This window comes from Pan paniscus, chromosome Y (assembly GCF_029289425.2).
Source record: "Pan paniscus chromosome Y, NHGRI_mPanPan1-v2.0_pri, whole genome shotgun sequence".
NCBI classification, from domain to species: domain Eukaryota; kingdom Metazoa; phylum Chordata; class Mammalia; order Primates; family Hominidae; genus Pan; species Pan paniscus.
The window spans coordinates 38,022,842-38,047,120 of NC_073273.2; the positions used below are offsets into that span (position 1 = coordinate 38,022,842).

At 46.9% G+C, this 24,279-nt stretch overlaps 1 protein-coding gene across 1 annotated transcript; it reads left to right on the top strand.

Moving 5' to 3' along the window:
• The first annotated feature begins 205 nt into the window (after nt 1-205).
• LOC129395507 (arylsulfatase D-like) lies at nt 206-24,278 on the top strand. The gene is given in 11 exon segments (XM_055106939.1): nt 206-419; nt 1,809-1,918; nt 4,112-4,273; nt 7,504-7,706; nt 8,494-8,643; nt 11,463-11,584; nt 12,740-12,793; nt 12,796-12,861; nt 19,116-19,530; nt 23,194-23,330; nt 24,124-24,278. Coding segments are annotated over 11 exon segments (1,788 nt in total).
• Nucleotide 24,279: the final 1 nt, after the last annotated feature.

Sequence of the window (24,279 nt, forward strand, 5' to 3'; positions counted from 1 at the left end):
GCTGGTCTGGAACTCCTGACCTCAGGTGACCTACTCCTCTTGGCCTACCAAATTGCTGGGATCCGAGGCGGGAGCCGCAGCTCTGGGTCAATCACAACTGGGTTTAATCAGCTCCTCCTTGGCATCGGCCTCTCTGAGTGACGACCTGGGAAACCTGCTTCCACGCACAGGTCCTGGAGATCCCTGAGGTCCCGAGAGCCAGGACATGAGGCGGATGAAGGAGGGGCAGGCGTACACCCTAGATCCCGTAGCTGAGAGGGATCACCTTGGCACTAGCGGAGCCCTGCGCAGAGTGCGCAAGGCAAAGGTCCCTCGCTCTGGGCCAGCGATGGGCCATGCGATCAGCCAGCTTGAGTGGACGCACCCGCCCGCCGCCAGGTGCCAGGGACCCTGGGATGCGGCCCACACTAAGGCTTGGGGTGAGGGCCTGGGAAGGGGGTCGCGAGCACGAAGGGTCCCTGTAAAGGGCGTGGTTATGTCCGGCACCCTGTAGTCCCCAGAATGTAGCTGGAGGCGCCTTCTGTGCCTGGGAAAGACGCCAGACATCAGAGCCCAGGGATAGGAGGCGACTGAGGGGATTCCTCGGTTATAACAAGGGGGTTAGTTACATTGGGTTTTAAGATACGTAAGTTTGACAGAAGCTATGCGTTGTTTTACAGATTTAAGAAACTAATTTTAATATATAATGGTTGGTAGACTAAACAAGAGAAGGAGAAAAAGGGTTCTGCCAATCTAGTAATTAGGGTAGTTAGTCATAGATTACAGTTAAACATGCTTTGTACTAGGGGGTGTCATGAATGTAAGCATTCCTTTCTACTTTTAGAGCCATTGGGGTGGTAAGGATGACAGTATGAGGTCTTTTCTAAGCAGGAGTCCTTCTTTCTGGAACTTTTTAACAAACACCAGGTCACCTGGCTGGAACGAGTGGCAGGGCCCCATCTGATCAGGAACTGGATTGGGATGAGCTCTCAGTCCAAGTGGCTGGATGATATCTCACACCTTTTGAAGAGACTGTAGGTAATGTAATAAATTAGCTTGTGAGATTTCTGCTAAATGGGTATCTTTTAGCTTAGGCAAGTTGGGCGGAACCCTCTTATATATGATTTTAAAAGGTGAAAACCTAGCCTGGTAGGAAGTTCATCTTACTTTAAGAAGGACTAAAGAAGGAGCCTTACCTAATATTCACCAGTCTTTAAGATTAACTTTGTAAGAGTATTTTTAGGGTGTGGTTTATGCGTTCTACCTGTGCAGAGCTCTGAGTTCTTACTGACTGACTGAGGTATGGACAAGGTGAAGGCTGGTCTATTATCAGACCTTATGGCAGCAGGCAGCCTATATCAAAGGATGATTTCATCGAGTAAAAACCTAGCTACTGTGGTGGCAGTCTCGTTTTTGGGGGCAAATGCCTCAGTCCATCCAGAAAATGTGTCTGCTAGTACCAAAAGGTATTTCTACTTAGTCCAGTGTGGTTTTATTTCTGTAAAGTCAATTTCCTACCTTTTTCCTGGCGAGTTTCCCCGGAGGCAGTGCCCTGAGATGGGTTTAGGACCTTGCTTGGCATTTACTTGAGCACAAGCCATACACCACAGAGCTGCTTGGTTTGCAGGGTTCTGAAGGCGAGGGATCTTGAAATGGCTCCTTAGGAGCTGGGCCAGTTTTACTCCTCTTAAATGGGTGGTAGAATGAAGACGACTGATTAAAGTTTCCTTGAGAGCTCGGGGTATGAAGATTCTAGAATCAGGAAGAATCCACCAACCTTCCTGATTTTTATTGGCCTGAAGATCTGAAGCTTGTTTCTTTTTTTTCAGGGGCTGCCAAGTTAGGTTGCGGAAAGGACACAGCGGACAGCAGGGTTAAAGGCACGACAGGGAGCCATACTGCCTTTCGAGTTACAGAATCTGCTCTTTGGTTCCCATGGGCAATGGCCAAGTCTTCCTTTTGATGTCCTTTGCAGTGAATTACAGCCACCTGCTGAAGAAGTCAAACAGCTTCAAGCAGGGCTAAAATTTCTTCTTTGTTTTTAACAATCTTTCCTGCTGAAGTAAGTAGCCTGCATTCTTGATAGAAGGCTCCATGTACATGTACAGTAGCAAAAGCATACCTGCTGTCAGTATAAATATTAATACATTTGTCCTTAACCCATCAGACAGCCTGAGTGAGGGCAATCAATTCAGCCTTCTGTGCCGAGGTACCTGCTGGCAACACCTGGGACCACAGCACATCTGTCTCCGTAGTAAAGGCTGCACCAATCTTTTGTACTCCCTGTTCGAGGAAGCAGCTACCATTTATAAACACGCTGGCATCTGCCTTCTTTAGGGGCACTTCTTGGAGATCAGGTCAGCCAGTTTCCCTAGTTTCTAACAGTTCCTGGCAGTCATGGACAGTTGTAGTGAAGTTTGGATCAGGGAGGAAAGTAGCTGGATTTAAACACCTTATGGGAGAGAAAGTCAAAAGAGGCTGATCTAACAGTAAACTCTGATACTTCAGGATGCGAGCATTTGACATCCATTTGCCAGAAGCGCTTGGTAGCAAAATCTCTATGGCATGAGGAGCCATGAGGGTTAAGTTTTGGCCCAGAGTCAATTTATTAGCCTCCTGGACTAGGCTTGCTGTTGCCACTACGGCTCACAGACAAGTTGGCCATCCAGCGGCCACAGGGTCCAGTCTCTTAGACAAATAGGCTACTGGGCGTCTCCAGGGTCCTAAAGTCTGAGTGAGCACCCCCTTAGCAACTCCCTGGCTTTCATGAATAAAAGGTGAAATGGTTTTGAGATATTAGGGAGGGCTACAGTGCGGACCTCAGTTAATGCCTTTTTCAGGTTTTCGGAAGCCTGTTCTTTGGTGTCAGTCCATACTAGTGGGCCATTCCTTCCAGTAGCAGTGTACAGCGGCTTGGCAATCTCTGCGAACCTTAATATCCACAGGTGACAGTATCTTATGGCCCCCAGGAATTCACGTACCTGTCTCTTGGTGGGAGTGGGGATTTGTGGGATGGCTTCCTTACAAGCACTGATAAGTGCCCTTTTTCGTCTATTTATCTCATACCCTAGGTAGGAGACTCTGGGAAGACAAAGCTGGGACTTTTTGGCTGAGACTTGATACCTGAGTTCCTGAAGGAGGTAAAATAGGTCCTTAGTATGTTGCAGGCAACTGTCAGTAGTTTCAGTACCTAATAAAAGGTCATCTGTGTACTGAAGAAGAGTACAATTAGGGTTCTGGCTTGAAATGGTATAAGATCCTGTTGGAGGGCTTCCTTAAAAAGGGTGGGGGAATGTTTAAAACCTTGAGGTAACTGAGTCCAGGTCAATTGGGTGGTGTTTCCTGAGCCAGGATCTGTCCATTAAAAAGCAAAGATAGGTTGGCTTTTGGGGGCCAGAGGAATAGCAAAGAAAGCATCTTTTAAGTCAAGGACAGTGCAAATTGTGTGTTCTGGTGGAAGCAGTCTGAGTAAAGTATAAGGGTTAGGGACAGTTGGGTGGACAGTGACTATATGTCTGTAAACTTTCGTTAAGTCCTGTACAGGCCAGTAATCATTTGTTCTGGGTTTTTGGACCGGAAAAAAATGGAGTATTCCAGATGGACTGACAATAGTGTGAGTATGCCAGTTTGTAACAGTTGCTGAATATGGGGGTTGATTCTCTCCCTAGCCTGCTGACTCACAGACTATTGCTTCACCTGGACTGGCAAGGCGGTGGCCAGGAGTTCTACTACCACTGGTGGATGGTGCTTAGCCTGTCCTGGGGGGATTGGCTCAGCCCAGACTCAAGGAAAGAGAGTCTGTAATTCCAGTAGGAGAGGATTAGTTTTATTTTCTGGTGGTTTTGGAGGTGAAACTAACAGATATTCTTCTGACAGAGGGGTGGTTAACAGGAGCTGACCAATAGGGGGCATTGTGTCCCCTAACATGAGGTGAGCTTGTTGGGCCGAGAAGGAAATAGATGCCTACAGCTTGTGGAACAGGTCTCATCCTAGGAGGGGAAAAGGACACTCTGGGACCAAGAGGAATGAGTGAGTTGCTCTTTTCTGTCCCAAACTCACCTCTTATGACTGGGTGACAGGATATTCCTGAATAACTCCAGTAGCCCCCTGTACAACCACTTTCCCATTACAGACACTGCCTAGGGGCATCTGCAGTACTGAGTGTTCCAACCTGGTGTCAGTTAGGAAGTGTACAGGCTGGCGCCCTACTATGGCGGTCACCATGGGCTCCCGAGGGCCAAGTGTAAAGGAGCCCTCGTCCCATCAATCATCAGATTCCTCCGCAGCAGGGAGGGTGAGGACTTTTTTGTCTTCTGGTTTTTCCTCTGGTCTTAATGGGCATTCCTTTTTCCAGTTTCCTATCTGCTTGCACTAAGCACATTGGTTTTTCTTTGAAGGGAACCCTGGTCACTTTTCTGGCTTTTCTAGCATGGACCCAGGGTCCCCTGGCTAGTGTTCTGTGATGGGGGCCTTTCCTTTCTGGCTTCCTGGATGGCCGCCACTAAGATTTTCACTTGTCTTTCTGATGCTTTGTCAGCAGCCTTGTCAGCTGCCTCAGCTACCTGTTTTTGCTTTTTAAACTCTTGATTGTCAAAAACTTTTTGGGCTATTTCTAAAAGTTGACTGATATTCATCCCAGCAAATCCTTCCAGTTTTTGTAGCTTTCTTTTAATATTAGGGGCTGCCTGAGCCACAAATGCTAAATTAAGAGCACAGCTATTTTCAGGAGACTCCGGGTCAGAAAGGGTGTAAGTCTGATAGGCCTCCTGGAGGCATTCTAAAACGTTCAGTGACTCATCAGGCCCCTAGACAACTTCAGTCGTCTTAGACAAGTTTACGGGTTTCCAAGCGGCTCACTTGATACCCACAAGGAGATACCGGTGAAAATCGTCTAAAGATCTCTTCCCACCTGAGGAGTTTGGGTCCTAATTAGGCCGGGTAGAAGGAAAAACTTCCGTAAGGAGGCCTCTAGCTTCCACTTCTGGCCTATTGGCTGATGTGAGGAAATACTTACTGGCCTCTCTTTGGATCTATTCCTTCTCTTCAGCGTTGAAAAGGGTCAAAAGGAGCTGCTGACAGTCATCCCAGGTGGGCCGATGGGTCCAGAGCATGGACTCCATCAGTGAGGTCAAGACCTGGGGCTTTTCAGAAATGGGGGGTTTATAAGCTTTCCCATTATACAGCTCAGAAGTAGAAAAGGGGACATAAACTAAGAATGGAGCTGAGCGCTCATCACCCAAAGGGACTTGTGCCTCTCTCAGTGGGAGGAGGAGGGCTACTTCCTCCTGCCATGGCCGCAATCTAGAGGCAACAGGCGGACAGCCCACAGGGGACGTCCTCGAGGAGACAAAGGAAGATTCTAAGGGAGCAAGAGGGTTATAAGGTGGTGGAACTGGGTGAAGAAGATTCTCTTCTTCTTCAGAAGGAAGCAGAATAGGAGGAGCTGAGCCAGCTGAGGGTTGAGGCAAAAGTGAGGTCTGGCTCAAAAGGAACTTAGAGGTAGAATTATGAATGATGCATTAGCAGAGCCATGGAGGAGGGCTCCTGATCAAACTCAGCCACTTATCAATGTATGGAAACTGATCTGGGTGACCAGGAGTTCCAGCAACAACCTGCCACACAGCCTGAACAACTGCGAGCTTCAGTGACCCTTCTGGGGGCCACCCAGCTCCAAAATTTGGCCATTCTACTTCGCAGAGTGTCCAGAGTTTGCCTTTTTTAAGGCAGACCCCATAATCCTATGAGAAGCCTAGAGAAAATTTTTGTAACATACATTGGAGAGGGCTCAAATCTTTATGAGGCCGGGAAGAAGAGTATCCTATTCTGGGGCAGTTTAACAAGGTTTGAGCAGAGATAATAAACCCAGCACTGACAGAGAAATTCATGACCTGGGGGGTTGTAGCATCAGAAGAACAGAAATAATATGGCTAAAAGAAGCAGGAAAACAGCTATTGCCAGTGCTTCTTGCTACATGAGTTCTGTCCTTTTAAGCTTTGAGATTTAGGGAGAGGACAAGAGGTGGGTCCGAGGCTGGTGGGACCTACATGATTTCCCTCTGCCTTTTGATTTACAGCCTAAATATCTTTGGTGTCTCCACGACTGAAAGGCAAATAGTTCAAACTCAGCCTTTTCTTTTAAGGGTTTGAGGAGGGAGAGCAGAGCTAAGTCTTGGAGGCGCTGGACTTGCTGTGACACAGGAAAATGAGATGTGCAGGGCAAGGTATGGGGATGAGGAGAAAAGGGGCCACTCAGATCCTTTCAGGCTGAGAGGAGCCATGCTGGGCAGTGCTGGTTTGCCAGGATGACTCTGCAGTCCCCCGCCCCACCTCCAGGCCCCATCAGGCACTGCAAGCCTAGCTTAGAAGTCTGGCCCAGGGCCAAGGCTACCACAGCAGGCTGGGTGCCTGCATTCTGAGCTGGGTGTGGAAGCACTGGGGCTCGGGGAAGTCGGCGGCTTTGATGCCTGAAGGCGTAGGAGCCGGGCACCTGCGGGGTCCCCTTGGGGAGGGGGTCCGGCACTGTCACCTCCTACTCTTCGCCTGTGGGTCAGGAGCCCCTGCCAGTGGGGAAGGAGGCTGTTTCTTTTGTGTACTGGTGGAAGCATGCCTGGCCCCTGGGCCCAGCAACCTGAAGACACACACCTGAGACCTCCTGTGTTAGAAAATCTGTACTCAGGACTTTGAAGAAGTCCTTACCCAGTCGTCTTGGGCAATATTGATGACCTGACATATGAAACTTACACAAACACTAAACGGGACAATAAACACCAAACACAACAATAGACACAAAACAGGCAATAGACACAAATCAGGCAATAGACCCTAGGGTATATAAACAATTATGGAAGTTTTTATAGACAAACAAAGGGGAGGGGATCCCGTGATGGGATCAGTCAGATGCCCGCCTGGCCACTGCCCCTGAGGGGACTTAGGCTCCTCTTAGCATTTGCAGGCCGGTATAAACCCCTGGCTCGGATCCAGCTATGCCCGATGCTGCCTTAAGCCTTATGAGGTCACCACGGAACTGCAGGTGAGGGCCCACTCGAACTCCGTAGCTTTCGCCGTGGAGCTACAAACTGGAGATTCAAGGGCAAGCCTTTGAATTCCACATTCATGCACACATTCACACAGAGTTTATAACAATTTTTCTTATTCCCGTTCTAAACAGAGGTCTCCAGGAGACCTGAACAAGAGAAAGAGAAGAGATAGAAAAACGGGGAGGGGGAGAGAGAGAAAAAAAGAGGGGGAGAGACTGAGAGACTAGTCTTAATGGAGAGGCCGGCCTGCCAGAAACCAGGACTCTGTCCTCCAACATCCTGGAATATGGACAGAGTCAAAGAGAAATGCCCTCATCAGGGACAGTTCCCGCTCACCAAACCAGAACCAAAGGTGCCTAACAGAAAACCAAGGCTCTGTCCTCCAGTGTCCTGGAATGGGGGCAGAGTCAAAGAGAGAGACACCCTCATCAGGGCCACTTCCCTCTCACCAAACCAGAGTCAGAGCTGACTTACATTCCTGAGACCAGAAACTGAGGACTCAGAAGTTGAATTTTGTGGGCACACACCAGTGGTCGATCCGTTCTCCTCCGGAAGATGGGGTCTTATGGGGCCCTGGGACATCTTCAGGTGGTGCCTCCCCTATAAGTCCACCATCTGGGGGAGCCTGGAATGAGTCCAGCTCTCACCTGGTGGCAGATATCTCGCTGGGGTCTCCAAATATTGTAACCAAGTGAGTTATAGAGAAACGCCACACTTTGAGACTAATTAAAGAGACCTTTATTAGCGGGCAACTGAGAGATGACTAACGCTCGAAATTCCCTCAGCCCTGAAGAAGGGGCTAGATTTTCTTTTATACTGTGGTTTAGAGAGGGGAGGGGGAATTGAGCTGAAGCAATCTTAAAGAAGTAAAACAGGCAAAAGAGTTGAAAAGACACATGGTTACAGGAAAACAAACAGTTCCAGGTGCAGCGGCTTTAAACTCATCACAAGGTGATAGGTGCGGGGGCTCTGGGTGCTATCTGCCAGACACAAAAGCGGGGGCTTAGGGTACTATCACCCAGGTGAATTCCTGGAAACTGTGGACATAGCTTGCCACCTTACCTTATCAGTTAATTGCACTGTTTGATGTGCTAAGTGTCAGCTTGCACAAGTTAAGTCCTTGAGGAAGGGGGTGGGTAAGGAGCCCTTAATGTCTTGCAAATGAAGGAGCCAAATGGAATCCATCCGGCTTTTTCAGCTAAGAGAGAGTCAATAAAGTTAATACAAGTTAGGGTATCAGACATCTGCATCTCGCTATTGAGTCACAGGAAATAGCAGTCTGACCCTCGTTTGGTCTGGGGACACAAGTGCAGGAATTCAGGCCAAGATAATAACCTCCCATAAAGATGAATGTCTTAATTTAGTGAAGAAGATCTTCCACTAGGAAGACTTTCACCTTCCCAGCAAGCCGCCTTGAAATGCCTACTTCCCTTGCCAAATTGTAGATAGTCATTTCTGTGTTTCGCTTTTCTCTCCAGGGACTCTTTGCCGGTGCTACTGTTTTTATGCTTGCTTCTGAAGACGTGTGAACCTAAAACTGCAAATGCCTTTAAACCAAATATCCTACTGATCATGGCAGATGATCTAGGCATTGGGGATCTCAGTTGCTATGGGAACAATACACTGAGGTACAGTTGGTTGTTGCTATTGGTGATGATGTGATGTGAGTTTGACGGAATAGTGCATTTAAAATCTGCCTGGAGAAATTAGGAAACTCCTTAGGGCCTCAGAACTCAACAAAAAACTACCAACAGGTAAAAAGGCCCTTTTCAACGCTGCGGAACTGCGGTGAGGGGGTGAATGTATTACTACCACAAAATGGGTAGCTTAAAACAACAGAAATCTTAAATCCAGGTGTGGGCAGGGCCGGGCTCCCTCTGGGGGCCCTATGGGAGGATCCTTCCGGACTTTCCCAGCTCCTGGGGGCTCCAGGTGTCCCTGAGCTTGTGGCCACATCACTCCAGTCTCTGTCTCCGTCTCCACGGGGCCTTCTTCTCTGTGTCTGTCCTAATCTCCTCATCCTATAAGGACACCGGCCATTGCAGCAAGGCCTGCCCACTGTAAAGATCTCATCTTCTGTTGATTACGTTTGCAAACAACGTCTGTTGTGGGCTGAATTCTGGCCTCCTCCAAATTTGTAGGTTGAAGCCCTAACCACCGGTACTTCAGGGTGTGACCGTATTCAGAGATGGGGTCTTTGAAGTGGTAATTAAATTAAACTGAGGTCCTTAGGGTGAGCCCTAATCTCATATGGATTACTAAAAGAGGAGATTGAGACACCAACAGAGCGTGGTGGTGCATGCCTGTAGTCCCAGCTACTCAGGAAGCTGAGAGTGGAGGATGGCTTGAGCCCGGGAGGTGGAGGTTATGGTGAGCTGAGGTTGCGCCACTGCATTCTAGCCTGGGCCACAGAGCAAGACCCTGTCTCTAAATCAATCAATCAATCAATCTGCCCCCTGTCCAGGGATCCCCTTTCGAACACCCTGAGCAAGCCTGGTTGTAATTCACAGAACATGCAGTTCATCTGTTTACAGTGTACAGTTCAGGGACTTTTATTCTATTCATGGAGCTGTGCATCTGTCACCACAAACCATGTTAGAGCATTTGCATACCCCCAAAGAAACCCTGTATCCCCTTAGCCATCACCTCCAGCTAGGAGCGAATCTGTGTCCCCTACATGCCTACGTTGAAGTCCTAACCCCCAGGACCTCAGACTGTGACTCTATTTGGAGACTGAGTCTTTAGAGGGGTTATTCAGGTAAAATGAGGTCACTAGGGTGGGCCCTGATCCAATAGGACTAGGGTCCTCATAAGAAAAGGCGATAAGGACACAGACACACATAGAGCAATGACCACCTGAGGACACAGGGAGAAGATGGTGTCTACGAGCCCAGGATGGTGGCCTCAGGAGGAACCAGCCCTGCCCATGCTTGAGCTCAGACTTCCAGCTCCCAGAAATGTGAGAGAATAAATGTCTACTGGGTTTGTTTTTCTGTTTTATTTTGTTTTGTTTTTTTGAGACAGGGTCTCACTCTGTTGGCTGGAATGCAGTGGCATGATCACAGCTCACTGCAACCTCCCTCTCCTAGTCTCAAGCAATCCTCCCACCTCAGCCTCATGAGTAGCTGAGACTGCAGACACATGCCACCACATCCTTGTATTTTTTGTAGAGGCAGGTTTTCACTATGTTGCCAAGGCTGGTCTCGAACTCTTGGCCTCAAGTGATCCACCCACTTTGGCCCCCCAAAGTGCTGGGATGACACGCATGAGCCACTGTGCCCGACCAATATCTGGTGTTGAAGCGGCCAGGTATGTAGGACTTTGTTATGGCAGCCCCAGCTAACACTCCTCCACCTCTCAGCACCCTAACCCTCCGCGTCTGGCAGCCACTAATGTACTTTCCATCTCTATAGACTCCCCTGTTAGGGACATTTCATACAAATGCAATTATATAACCTGTGGTCTTTTATGTCAGGATGCTTTCACAGAACACAGTGTTTTCAGGGTTCCTCCCTGTGGCAGCAAGTGTCAGTACTGTGCCTCACGCCTTGCAGTGGCTGAATCTATGAGAATTCCAGATTCCATTCTATGTGGATACCTCTTTTGGCTTCCTTTTTTTTCTTTTTTGAGACAGGGTCTCACTTTGTTCTTTCACCAAGCCTGGAGAGCACTGGTGCGATCTCGGCTCACTGCAACCCCCGCCTCCTGGGCTCAAGCTATTCTTCTGTCTCAGCCTTCCGGGTAGCTGGGATTACAGGTGTGCACCATCTTGCCTGACTAATTTTTGTATTTTTTTTAGTAGAGACGGGGTTTTACCATGTTGGCTAGGCTGGTCTTGAACTCCTGACCTCAAGTGATCTGCCCGCCTAGGCCTCCCAGAGTGTTGAGATTATGGGCATGAGTCACCATGCCCGGCCCTCACTGTTTTTTGATATCTGATGCTGAAAGCTTTTAGGCCTCTTTTCTCTGTGTTCCCCATCTGGACAAGCAGATAAGAAAGCACAGGGAATGTCTACTTTGGTGCTGATGGCAGATTCAGACCATAAACGCCCCCACCCTTGCATGGGAACTCTCATCCAATCCCCACACCCTCACAGCAATTAAAAACATAAATCTCCTTTCTTTGCTTCCTTATTTCACATGAGCTTGGAAGGTCTGCACTGCTCTCCCTAGAAAGCCTCAGAATGTTTGTCATAAGTTGTCTCATGTACTCTGTGTGTGTGTGTGTTTGTGTGTGGGTGTGTGTGTATGTGTGACATCATCCATCTCAACATCAACACCAAACTTAGGATAGCGGTCAATCTGCCTCTACAGGAGACCATAATGCAACTAATTCTGAAATCCAGTGAAGTCTTCGCAGTCTATTCCTGTGCCTTTCAGAGCAGGGATCTGCTTAAGCCACATGCATGTCTCCCTTCCAGCAATGACATTTGTGTGCTTTGCTCAGAATGCCGAATATTGACCAGCTTGCAGAGGAAGGTGTGAGGCTCACTCAGCACCTGGCGGCCGCCCTGCTCTGCACCCCATGCCGAGCTGCATTCCTCATGGGGAGACATTCCTTCAGGTCAGGTTGGTGTCATGGAGATGATGGAGGAATGGGCACATCTGTGTGCACTCATTCTATCATCTGTAACAGTTGAGTACTGATGGTGAAGATATAGGGGCAATGGTACAAAGATCATCTGCAATTCATCCTCTTCCCTATATTTATGTAAGGAATATTGTATTGTGTGCATACACATAAAAGTTGTGATCATTAGGATGTGAACAGAAAAGCCAAGGTCTGTTGAATATTTTAAAGAGGTTTATTCTGGAGCCAGTATGACTGATCACAAGACCAAGTGTGTCTTAGAGAGAGCAAAGTTTCCCCAAGTTGAGAAGCATTGTGAGATAGATAGATAGATAGATAGATAGATAGATAGATAGATAGACAGACAGATAGATAATTGATAGCTGGATACATGCTAGATGGATGATAATGATAGATGAGGGATAATTGATAGATAAATAGATGATGATGATACATAATGATAGATGATTGATAATGACATGATAGGTGATTGATAGCTAGACAGCTAGATAACAGGTGATTATAATGATAGATGATAGAGAAGTGATAGATGATAATGATAGCTGATTGATAGCTAGATGAGTAATGATAATGATATATAAGAGATACATAGATGGATAGATATAGATGATAGATGATGGATACATATTGGGATAGATAGGTGATAGGTAAACAGATAGATAGCATATGAGAGACCACATAGAGTCTGTCATCCTAAGGTAGGGTGTCTCTGTTTTGGCATGATGGACATTTGGGGCTAGAAAATTCTCTATGGTGAGGCCGTTCTGTGCACTGTATGTAGGGTCTTGAGCAGCATCCGTGGGCTCCACACACCCAATACGAGTAGCACCACACCCCACTCTTTCTGAGTTGTGACACCACAAACATCTCCAGACATTGGCCATGCTTATTATTTTGAAAATAGTGTGATAGGTAGGTAGGTAGGTAGGTAGGTAGGTAGGTAGGTAGGTAGATAGATGACAGATGATAGATGGGTAGATAATTGATAGCTCCATACATGATAGATGGATGATAGATAACAGCAGCTTGGCTCGGCTGCGCAAATCCAGATCTCAGACACCAAATCCCCGTAGTTGAGAAGTGCTCCTCTAGAGAAGGGAAAGTAAATTCTTACTCTCTTCCCTGCCCCACAGGCATGGACGCCAGCAATGGATACTGGGCCCTTCAGTGGAATGCAGGCTCAGGTGGCTCCCTGAGAACGAAACCACTTTTGCAAGAATCTTGCAGCACCGTGGCTATGCAACTGGCCTCATAAGTGTGGATATGTGGGAGCCTTATATTATATGGTGGTTGAGAAGATTCGTGATAAAAAAGATCCCAGTCTGGGTGCAGAGGCTCATGCCCGTAATCCCAGCACTTTGGGAGGATGAGGTGGGCAGATCACGAGGTCAGGAGTTCAATATCAGTGTGACCAACATGGTGAAACCCTGTCTCTACTAAAAATACAAAAATTAGCTGTGCGTGGTGGCGCACACCTGTAATCCCATCTACTCAGGAGGCTGAGGCAGAAGAATCACTTGAACCCAGGAGACAGAGGTTTCAGGGAGCTGAGATCGCACCACTGCACTCCAGTCTAGGCAACAGAGCAAGACTCCGTCTCAAAAAATAATAATAATAAAATAATAAAAATAATCCTGTTTTCCCTCAAAGGAAAACAATCCTGTCTCCTCTGAATCAGAAGTTGGTGCCCGGGTGACCGGGTGCGGTGGCTCATGCCTGTAATCCCAGCACTGTGGAAGGCTGCGGCGGGCATATCATGAGGGCAGGATATTGAGACCATCCTGGCTAACACAGTGAAACCCCGTCTCTACTAAAAAAAAAGACAAAAAATTAGCCAGCCACGGTGGTGGGTGCCTGTAGTCCCAGGTACTCAGGAGGCTGAGGCAGGAGAATGGCATGAACCCACGAGGAAGAGCTTGCAGGGAGCCGAGATTGTGCCACTGCACTCCAGCCTGGGCGACAGAGCGAGACTCCGTCTCAAAAAAAAAAAAAAAAAAAAGAAATTGGTGCCTGGTCCGTCTCATACCTATTGGATTGTTCCCAGCTTTTTATGAGTTTTTTTCTTTTTAAATTCCAAATCCTAGGAGATTGCCCTCTTTTCTTCTCTAGACCTATCAGTCTTCAGCGTGTCCCCATTTATCATGACCTTCTTCAGACATTATCTTTCTCTACATGTTGACTCATCATCTCAAAACCCCCAGAGTTAACAAACACTGCCTTCCTTTAGACAACAAGCCCCAGCAGGGGCACAACACCTTCTTTATAACAGATACCATGTCAGGGGTCTCCAAGAGCACCCTTTAAAAGAGACAGCATGTCAAAAGTCTCGAAGACCACCCTTTATAAGAGCATGTCAGGGGTTTCCAAGACCGCCCTGTATCAGAGACAGCATGTCAAGGGTCTCCAAGACCACCCTTAAGTTCAGGAAGTTGCTAGGAGGACTTGGCATACAGTTGTGCTCATGGGTGATTTATGACAGTCAAAGGAGGTAAGGCAAAATCAGTGAAGGGAATTACATGGATGAAGCCCAGGACAGACCAGACACAAGCTCCCAAGAATACTCCCACAGTGGGATCACACAGGATGCACCAATTCCTTCAGAAATGACTTTTAACAACACGCATGGAATGCTGTCTATTAGGGAAGCTCCGGGGAGATTCAGCGCCCAGGGGTTTCTGTTGGGGGCTGGTACTGCAGGCACTCACTGCCTGGCACCAACCCGAATTCCAGACTCCCAGAGCCAAAGGAGATGTTTAGCATGTTTCACTCATGTCCTTGTGAAGAGACCACCAAACAGGCTTTGTGTGAGCAATAAAGCTGTTTATTTCACCTGGGTACAGGCAGGCTGAGTCCAAAAAGAGAGTCAGCGAAGGGAGATGGGGATGGGGCCATTTTATAAGATTTGAGTAGGTAGTGGAAAATTACAGTCAAAGGGGGTTGTTTTCTGGCAGGCAGCAGGGGCGGCGGGGAGGGTCACAAGGTGCTCAGTGGGAGAGCCTTTGAGCCAGGATAAGCCAGGAGAAGGAATTTCACAAGGTAATGTCATCAGTTAAGGCAGGAACAGACCATTTTCACTTCTTTTGTGGTTCTTCAGTTACTTTAGGCCATCTGGATGTATACATGCAGGTCACAGGGGATATGATGGCTTAGCTTGGGCTCAGAGGCCTGACAGCATGAACACATTGCTTTTGCATATAGCTTAGGCAGTCAGCTTATTATTTTAATAATGTGAATTCTCCATTGGAAATCCAGATCTCAAACACCAGCCATGGGGAATCTTACAAGCCGGCCTTCCTAAGGGGCACAAGCTCAGGCCTGCCCCTTAAACTCCTTTCTGCATAGCGAGGAAAGAAGGGAGATGTTGGTTTATGCCGCCAAGCACCAGGCAGTCTGCTGGTTACCTCCTTCATTCCTTACCCAGCCTGTGGGTTTAGAGGTGCTGTCCCCGTCACACACATGAGAACGTGGGAGCACAGTGGTGAGGCCACCCACCCCGACCTGGTGGTGGGATCTCTGTGCAGGGTCCCCATTTCCTCTCTGTGCTTTTCTCACACTCAAAGCCACTGTCCCATTCACAGGAGCTGCAACACCCCAACTTGTCCAAAGCTGTGGTTTTCTTAAGGAGGACAACCATTGTTCCTCCTTTTCAAGTTTCCTGCCACTTTATTTTTATGTTTTTAATTTTTTTTTAAGTTTTTTCTTGTTGTATTTATTTTTTATTTTTATTTTTTTGAGATGGAGTCTTGCTCTGTCCCCTAGACTGGAGTGCAGTTGCGTGATTGAAGCTTACTGCAGCCTCCTCCTCCTGGGTTCAGGTGATTCTCCTACCTCACCCTCCCAAGTAGCTGGGACCACAGGCATGTGCCACCATGCTCAGCTAATTTTTTTGCATTTTTAGTACAGCCAGGGTTTCAGCATGTTGGCCAGACTGGTCTCGAACTCCTGACCTCAAGTGATCCACCCACCTCGGCCTCCCAAAGTGCTGGGGTTACAGGGCCAGTGCTTTATACTGTAGAAGTCTGTGTATCTCCTACTCTGAGGGTGGATTTATTCTTTATTTTATTTTTTTTAGAGACAGGTTCTTGCTCTCTCACCCAGGCAGGAATGTAGTGGCAAAATCACAGCTCACTGTAGCCTCAAACTTCTGGGCTCAGGCGATCCTCTCACCTCAGCTTCCTAACTAGCTGGGACCACAGGCATGCGCCACCATGCCCAGCTAATTTTATTTCTTGTTTTTGTAGAGGTGGGGGTCTTGCTATGTTGCCCAGGCTAGTTTTGAACTCCTGGCCCCAAGAGAGCCTTCCACCTTAGCCTCCAAAACTGATATTACAGGTGTCAGCCACTGCACTCAGCCAATTTTTCTTTCTTTTGTTAACTATTTAAGTGGATTTACTTTGTTTACCAAGATTGCATGCATCTTGGTAAACATTTGCATTTCTTCTAAGAGTCTTCATTTTGTGGTACACACACTCAGTCTGTTTTGGTGAAAGCCTGTTCTTCATGTTCCAGAGACACTCCTCACTATATCCAAGCATATTTTTCCCCTAAACGTAAGAAGGGGGAATAGGAGTGTGTCTGGGTTTGAGAAAAAGATACATTTTTAGGGATTCTGAGGACAGTTTGTGAGGAATGGTCAGGAGGAAGTAGGGAGAAACCAGCTTGAACTCCTCCACTGTTTTTTTGTTTGTTTGTTTTTGGAGACAGGGTCTTACTTACTGGGTGTCCCAGGCTGGAGTTGGAGTGCAGTGTCACAGTCTTGGCTCACTGAAACCTCTACCTCCCAGGCTCAAGCAATCCTCCCACCTCAGCCTCCTGAGTAGCTGGGACCACAGGTGCCTGCCACCATGCCTGGCTAATTCTTGTATTTTTAGTAGAGACAGGGTTTTGCCATCTTGCCCAGGCTGGACTCAAACTCCTGGACTCATGCCATCCTCCCACCTTGGCCTCCAAAAGTGCTAGGATTACAGGCAAGAGCCACCATGCCTGGCCTTATCTCCTCTAGTTTCAAGTGGGGCAAATAAGGCCCTGAAGCCTTTCCCATCTATTTCTGTACCTGAATTTGAGTTGGCAAGTGGTCTGGATGTGAGATGGACAGAAGGGTTGCATGGACATCCCAGTTCTCAGACATTCTCCTGAAATTTGAGGTGTGGGCTTCCCCACATTCTAGCTCTACCATATTGTTCTAACAGTTATTGCCTTAGGAAAAATTGTATAAGGGCATTTTGATTACAAGTTGGTGGAGAGAGCCAGTTTCTGCTACTACATTTCAGAATTATTCAGGAGTCAACTATCATTAGTAACTGGTTACCTTTTAAGTAACATATATATTTATATACATATAAAATATAATATATAATATATACTTTATGTTTTATACACTTAAATATATATTTATATACTTTATTTTTACTTTAATACTTATATATAACTTATAATACTTATATTTACTTATATACTACTATGTATTACTCATATATAACATATAATATATATTACCTTATAAAATATGTAAGTATATATTATATATGACATATAAAATATATAGGTAATGTATACTTACGAATTTTAGGTAATATATCTGTTACTTAAAGATATTTACCTGTGGTGAGGCGTGGTGACTCACACCTGTAATCCCAGCACTTTGGGAGGCTGAGGCAGGCAGATCACCTGAGGTCAGGAGTTCAAGACCAGCCTGACCAACATGGAGAAACCTCATCTCTACTAAAAATACAAAAAATTAGCCGGAGACGGTGGTGCATGCCTGTAATCCCAGTTACTCAGGAGGCTGAGGTAGGAGAATTGCCTTAACTGGGAGGCAGAGGTTGCAGTGAGCCAAGATCGTGCCACTGAACTCCAGCCTGAGTGACACAGCATGACTCCATCTCAAAAAAAAAAAAAAAACTATTTACCTGTATATATAGATTATATATATTTATATATTACCTATGTATATATAAATATTAATATTTATACAGATATATATCTATGTTATGAATGTATATTTAAAAATTAATACATTTTATTTATATTAATATATTTGTATATATAAATATTAATATTTTTATATACATAGGTTATATATTATATATAACCTGTATTCATATAGGTTATATAGAATATATATTTGTATTTATTTATATATATAAATTTATATATAGGGTCCCTTTGATGTATTGTGTATTCTTACATTATAAAGGTTTTCTTTTTTCAGTATAATATATAATATGCTATAACATATAATATGTAACTATGTATTTGTAATGTATATGATATATAACCTATATTTGCATTATATATAAATATAAATATTTTGAAAGGTATGCAACTCCTATATTGAAAGGTATGTAACTATAACATTTTAAATATTTATATTTATCACATTATATTTATAGTTATATAGGTTATATATTACATATAAAACCTATATTATAGGTAATATATTACATATAAAATCTATATTATAGGTTATATATAAAATCTATATTATAGGTAATATATATCCTATAATATAAATACATGTATTACATATGTATGTAAATGATATTTTGTAAATTATTTAATAGAATGGTCTAGGGTTGCAAGACTGTAAGAGCAACATTCTGGAAAGTGTAAAACCTTTTATTTATTTATTTATTTATTTATTTATTTATTATTACTATTTTGTGTGTGTGTGTGTGTGGAGTCTCTCTCTGTCGCCCAGGCTGGAAAGCAGTGGCATGATCTCCGGCTCACTGTAAGCTCCGCCTCCCGGGCTCACGCTGTTCTCCTGCTTCAGCCTCCCGAGTAGCTGGGACCACAGGCGCCCGCCACCACGCCCAGCTAATTTTATTGTATTAAGAAGAGACGGGGTTTCACCGTGTTAGCCAGGATGGTCTCGATCTCCTGACTCCGTGTCCTCCCACCTCGGCCTCCCAAAGTGCTGGGATTACAGGCGTGAGCCACCGCTCCCCGCCAAAAGTCTTAAACCTTTAATCACTTGCCAAGGGTTCTGACACGGATACATTCATTAGTCTTTCACGGATCAGAATGCATTCATTTAGGCCGGGCGCGGTGGCTCATGCCTGTAATCCCAGCACTTTGGGAGGCAGAGGCGGGCGGATCATGAAGTCAGGAGATCGAGACTATCCTGGCTAACACCCCGTTTCTACTAAAAATACAAAAAAATTAGCCAGGCGTGGTGGCGGGCGCCTGCAGTCCCAGCTACCCTGGACGCTGAGGCAGGAGAATGGCACGAACCCGGGAGGCGGAGTTTGCAGTGAACCCAGATCGGCGCCACTGCACTCCAGCCTGGGCGACAGAGCGACACTCCGTCTCAAAAATAAAAATAAAAATAAAAAATAATGTGTTCATTTAAACACAGGTATCCAATCCATTCATTGCCTTTCCATTTCCAGTTTTGCTCTTCGCAGACTTTTCTTTTCCTGCCGAGGCGGAATGATTCCGAGGTTCTTTGCAGCAGAAAGGGCTGCTTCAAAGCGGGTTTCCGTTGAACGTCTGCGTTTCTTTTAGGAAAATGGCACCAGGGTGTGAATTGTGCATTCCGCGGGGATCACTGCCGCCACCCCCGGAACCACGGATTTGACTATTTCTACGACAAGCCCTTCACGCTCACAAACGACTGTGACCCAGGCAGGCCCCCCGAAGTGGACGCCGCCCTGAGGGCGCAGCTCTGGGGTTACACCCAGTTCCTGGCGCTGGGGATTCTCACCCTGGCTGCCGGCCAGACCTGCGGTTTCTTCTCTGTCTCCGCGAGAGCAGTCACCGGCATGAGCTTCTTGTGTTTTATCTCTTGGTACTCCTCCTTTGGGTTTGTGCGACGCTGGAACTGTATCCTGATGAGAAACCATGACGTCGCGGAGCAACCCACGGTTCTGGAGAAAACAGCGAGTCTTATGCTAAAGGAAGCTGTTTCCTATATTGAAAGGTAAGCAACCATCGCATCTTAAAGAGGAGATGAGGCCGGACGCGATGGCTCATGCCTGTCATCCTGTGTCCGGAGTTGGTGGGTTCTTGGTCTCACTGACTTCAAGAATGAAGCCGCCCACCCTCGCGCTGAGTGTTACAGCTCTTAAGGCAGCGCGTCTGGAGTCTGTCCCTTCTGATATTCGGATGTGTTTGGAGTTTCTTCCTTCTGGTGGGTTCGTGGTCTTCCTGGCTCAGGAGTGAAGCTGCAGACCTTCGCGGTGAATGTTACAGCTCTTAAGGTGGCGCGTCTGGAGTTGTTCGTTCCTCCCGGTGGTCTCGTGGTCTCACTGGGCTCAGGAGTGAAGCGGCAGACCTTTGCTGTGAGTGTTATAGCTCATAAAAGCAGTGTGGACCCAAAGAGTGAGTAGTAGCAAGATTTATTGCAAAGAGTGAAAGAACAAAGCTTCCACAGCATGGAAGCGGACCCTAGCGGGTTGCCGCTGCTGGCTCGGGCAGCCTGCTTTTATTCTCTTATCTGGCCCCACCCACATCCTGCTGATGGGTAGAGTCCAGTGGTCTGTTTTCACAGGGCGCTGATTGGTGCGTTTACAATCCCTGAGCTAGATACAAAGGTTCTCCAACTCCCCACCAGATTAGCTAGATACAGAGTGTTGACACAAAGGTTCTCCAGGGCCCCACCAGAGTAGCTAGATACAGAGTGTGGATTGGTGCATTCACAAACCCTAAGCTAGACACAGGCTGCTGATTGGTGTGTTTACAAACCTTGAGCTAGATACAGAGTTCAGACTGGTGTATTTACAATTCCTGAGCTAGGCATAAAGGTTCTCCACCTCCCCACCAGACTCAGGAGCCCAGCTGGCTTCAGCCAGTGGATCTTGCACAGTGGGTGCAGGTGGAGACGCCTGCCAGTCCCAGGCGGTCCGCGTGCACTCCTCAGCCCCTGGGTGGTCGATGAGACTGGGCTAGGTGGAGCAGGGGGCGGCGCTCATCAGGGAGGCTCGGGCGGCACAGGAGCCCATGGAGGGGGTGGAAGGCTCAGGAATGGAGGGCTGCAGGTCCCAAGCCCTGCCCCGGGGAAAGGCAGCTAAGACCCGGTGAGAAATCAAGCGCAGCACCGGTGGGCTGGCACTGCTGGGGGACCCAGTACACCCTCCGCAGCCGCTGGCCCGGGTGCTAAGCCCCTCACTGCCCGGGCCGGCAGGGCCGGCCGGCTGCTCTGAGTGCGGGCCCGCCAAGCCCACGCCCACCCATAACTCTAGCTGGTCCGCAAGCGCTGCGCCTCTCCCGACACACCTCCCTGCAGGCTGAGGGAGCCGGCTCCGGCCTTGGCCAGCCCGGAAAGAGGCTCCCACAGTGCCGCGGTGGGCTGAAGGGCTCCTCAAGTGCCGCCAAAGTGGGAGCCCGGGCAGAGGAGACGCCGAGAGCGAGCGAGGGCTGTGAGGACTGCCGGCACACTGTCACCTCTCAATCTCAGCACTTCGGGAGGTCAAGATGGGAGGATCTTTTACCCCAGGTGCTTTAGACGAGCTTGGGCAACGTGAGAAGACTGGTTCTACAATAAATAAAATCATTAGCCGGGCATGGTGGTGTGTGCCTGAAATGCCAGCTACTCAGGAGGCTAAGGTGGGAGTTTCGCTTCAGCCTCGGATGTTGAGGCTGCAGTAAGCAATGATCACACCACTGTGCTTCAGACTGGGTGACAGAGTGAAACTCTGTCCCTAAAAAAATAAAAATAAAGTTTAATTTAAAAAAAGAGGCAGTAACTGCTCAGAGCATCTGAGAGTCTCCTTATAATCTTTGGGATCTCAGACACCAACCCTCGGACGAGACGGCTTTGCAGAAGCCAACCTTTTCATGTGGCTGGGTTTCCCATATGAGAGTCTCGAAGTGGATGTCATGTGATGGCTTGAGTAGCATTGACATACACGCCATTGGATTCTGTACATTTTTATTGACATTTCTTTAAACTTTTTTTTTTTTTTTTTTTTTGCATTCTTTGTAGAGATGAATGCAAAAAATGTTGCACAGGCTGCTCTCAAACTCCTGGGCTCAATCCTTCCATCTTGGCCTCCCAAAGGGCAAGGATTACAGACGTGAGCCACTGTGCCTGGCCTTTTTCTAATGTCTTATTTTTTTTTTTTTTTTTTTTTTTTGAGACAAGGTCTCACTATATGGCCCAAGCTGGTCTTGAATTCTTGGGCTCAAGCCATCTTCCCACCTCTGCCTTCCAAAGTGCTGGGATTATAAGTGTGAGCCACTGTGCCTGGCCCTTACTTTTTAATTTGTACAAATGTATGGGGTATGTGTGAAATTTTGTTACGTGTATACACTGAATAGCGAGCAAGTCAGCATACTTACAGTGTCCATCTCCTGAGTACAATACATTTTGCTAGCTTTGGTCACCCTACTCTGCTACCAGACATTGAATGTATTCCTTTAAGCTTACTGTATGTTTGTACTGTTTAAACCACTTCTCTTTGTCCTTCACCCTTCCCAGCCTCTGGTCTCTATCATTCTATTCTCTATCTTCATGTGATCAGTTTTTCTTAGCTCCCACATGTGAGTGACAATGCAGTATTGGTCATTCTGTGCCTGGCTTATTTTAGTTAACATAGTGACCTCCTGTTTCATCTGTATTGCTGCAAATGACAGGATTTCATTCTTTTTGATGGCTGAATAGTATTCCATCACATACGTACACCAGATATTCCCTTTTTTTCTGAGACAGGGTTGGTTCTGTCACACATGCTGGAGAGCAGTGGCATGATCACGGCTCCCCGCAACCTGTCTCCAACGCTCAAGCAATTCTTGTGCCTCTGCCTCTTGAGTGGCTAGGATTATAGGCACCTGCCACCACACCCTGTTAATTTTTTTATTTTGACTAGAGACGGGGTTTCCCCATTTCACCATATTCTCCAGGCTGGTCTTGAACTCCTGACCTCAACTGATCTGCAAGGCTTGGCCTCCAAAAGTACTGGGATTACAGGCTTGAGCCACCGTGCCCAGCCTCCAGTCTTTATTATGGCTGAATGGTATTCCACTGTGGACATACACAGTATATATATATACACACACATATATATATACACACACACACACACATATATACACACACATATATACACATATATACACACATATATAAATAATGTGTGTATATAAAATATATATAGTAGTGTGTATATATATAAAATATATATATATATTTTTTATTTTTTTTTTTGAGCAGGGTCTGGCTCTGTCATCCATGCTGGAGTGCAGTGGAGTGATCAGGGCTGACTGCAAGCTCCACCTCCTGGGCTCAAGCCATCCTCCCACCTCAGCCTCCCGAGTAGCTGGGACCACAGTCTCGAACCACCATGCCCAGCTAATTTTTCTATTTTTGGTAGAGGCGGCATTTCACTGTGTTGCCCAGGCTGGTCTTGAACTCCTGGCCTCAAGTGATCCTCCCGCCTCAGCCTCCCAAAGTGTTGGGATTACAGGCATGAGCCACCGCGTCTGGCCCACCATCTATTCTTTCTGTGTTCACCCACTGATGGCCTCAGAAGGTGATCCCCTGCCTTGGCTCTTGTGAATAGTGCTGGAGTGAACATATGGGTGCAGGGGTCCCTTTGATGTACTGTATATTCTGTGTATTCTCAAAGAGGTTTTCTTCTTTCAGACACAAGCATGGGCCATTTCTCCTCTTCCTTTCTTTGCTGCATGTGCACATTCCCCTTGTGACCACGAGTGCATTCCTGGGGAAAAGTCATCATGGCTTATACAGTGATAATGTGGAGGAGATGGACTAGCTCATAGGTAAGTCAAGGTACCACGGAGCCTCACTCCACCCTCGGCCTCAGCATTGAACATACAGACTGGCCATCTGAATATGAACCAGTTTGCAATAAAGAATAACGGTGGTGGCTCATGCCTGTAATCCCAGCACTTTGGGAGGCTGAGGCGGGTGGATCACCTGAGGTCAGGAGTTCAAGACCAGCCTGGGCAACATGGTGAAACCCTGTCTCTACTACAAATATAAAAATTAACCCAGTGTGGTGGTACACACCTGTATTCCCAGCTACTTGGGAGGTTGACGTATGAGAATCGCTCAAATATGGGAGGCAGTGGTTGCAGTGCGCTGAGATTGTACCACTGCACTCCAGCCTGGGTGACAGATCAAGACTCCGTCTCAAAAAAACAAACAAAAAATAAAAATAAAAATAATAAGAGTTACTCTTAGCACTTTTGGAGGCCCAGGTAGACAGATCGCTTGAGGTCAGGAATTCAAAACCAGCTTGCACAACATAGTGAGACCCCATCTCTACAAAAATAAATGCTTAGCCAGCTATGGTGGCACATGCCTGTAGTGGCAGCTACTCAGGAGGCTGAGGCAGGAGGATCGCTTCAGCCTGGGAAGTCAAGGCTGCAGTGAACTGAGATTGCACTGCTGTACTCCAGGCTGGGCAACAGAATGAGACCCTGCCTCTTCAACAATAATATAATAGTACAAAGAATGGGGGCAGAACACACTCCCATATCATATTTATTTGCTCCTTCAGTATTTCCAATTACTTGGTCTAATTCTGCACAAAATCAACCTTCTACACAGCCAGTGACTTCATGTCATCATCAGAAGCTACCGAAAGTGAAGCAATAAAGTTAATGTTCAGGAAAATGCAGAGACGCTGTCTTCCTTCTATGGCCTTCAGGAAACCATGGAGAGGACCGGTGAGGCTGCAGATTCTTAAAAGAGCACAGACATAAA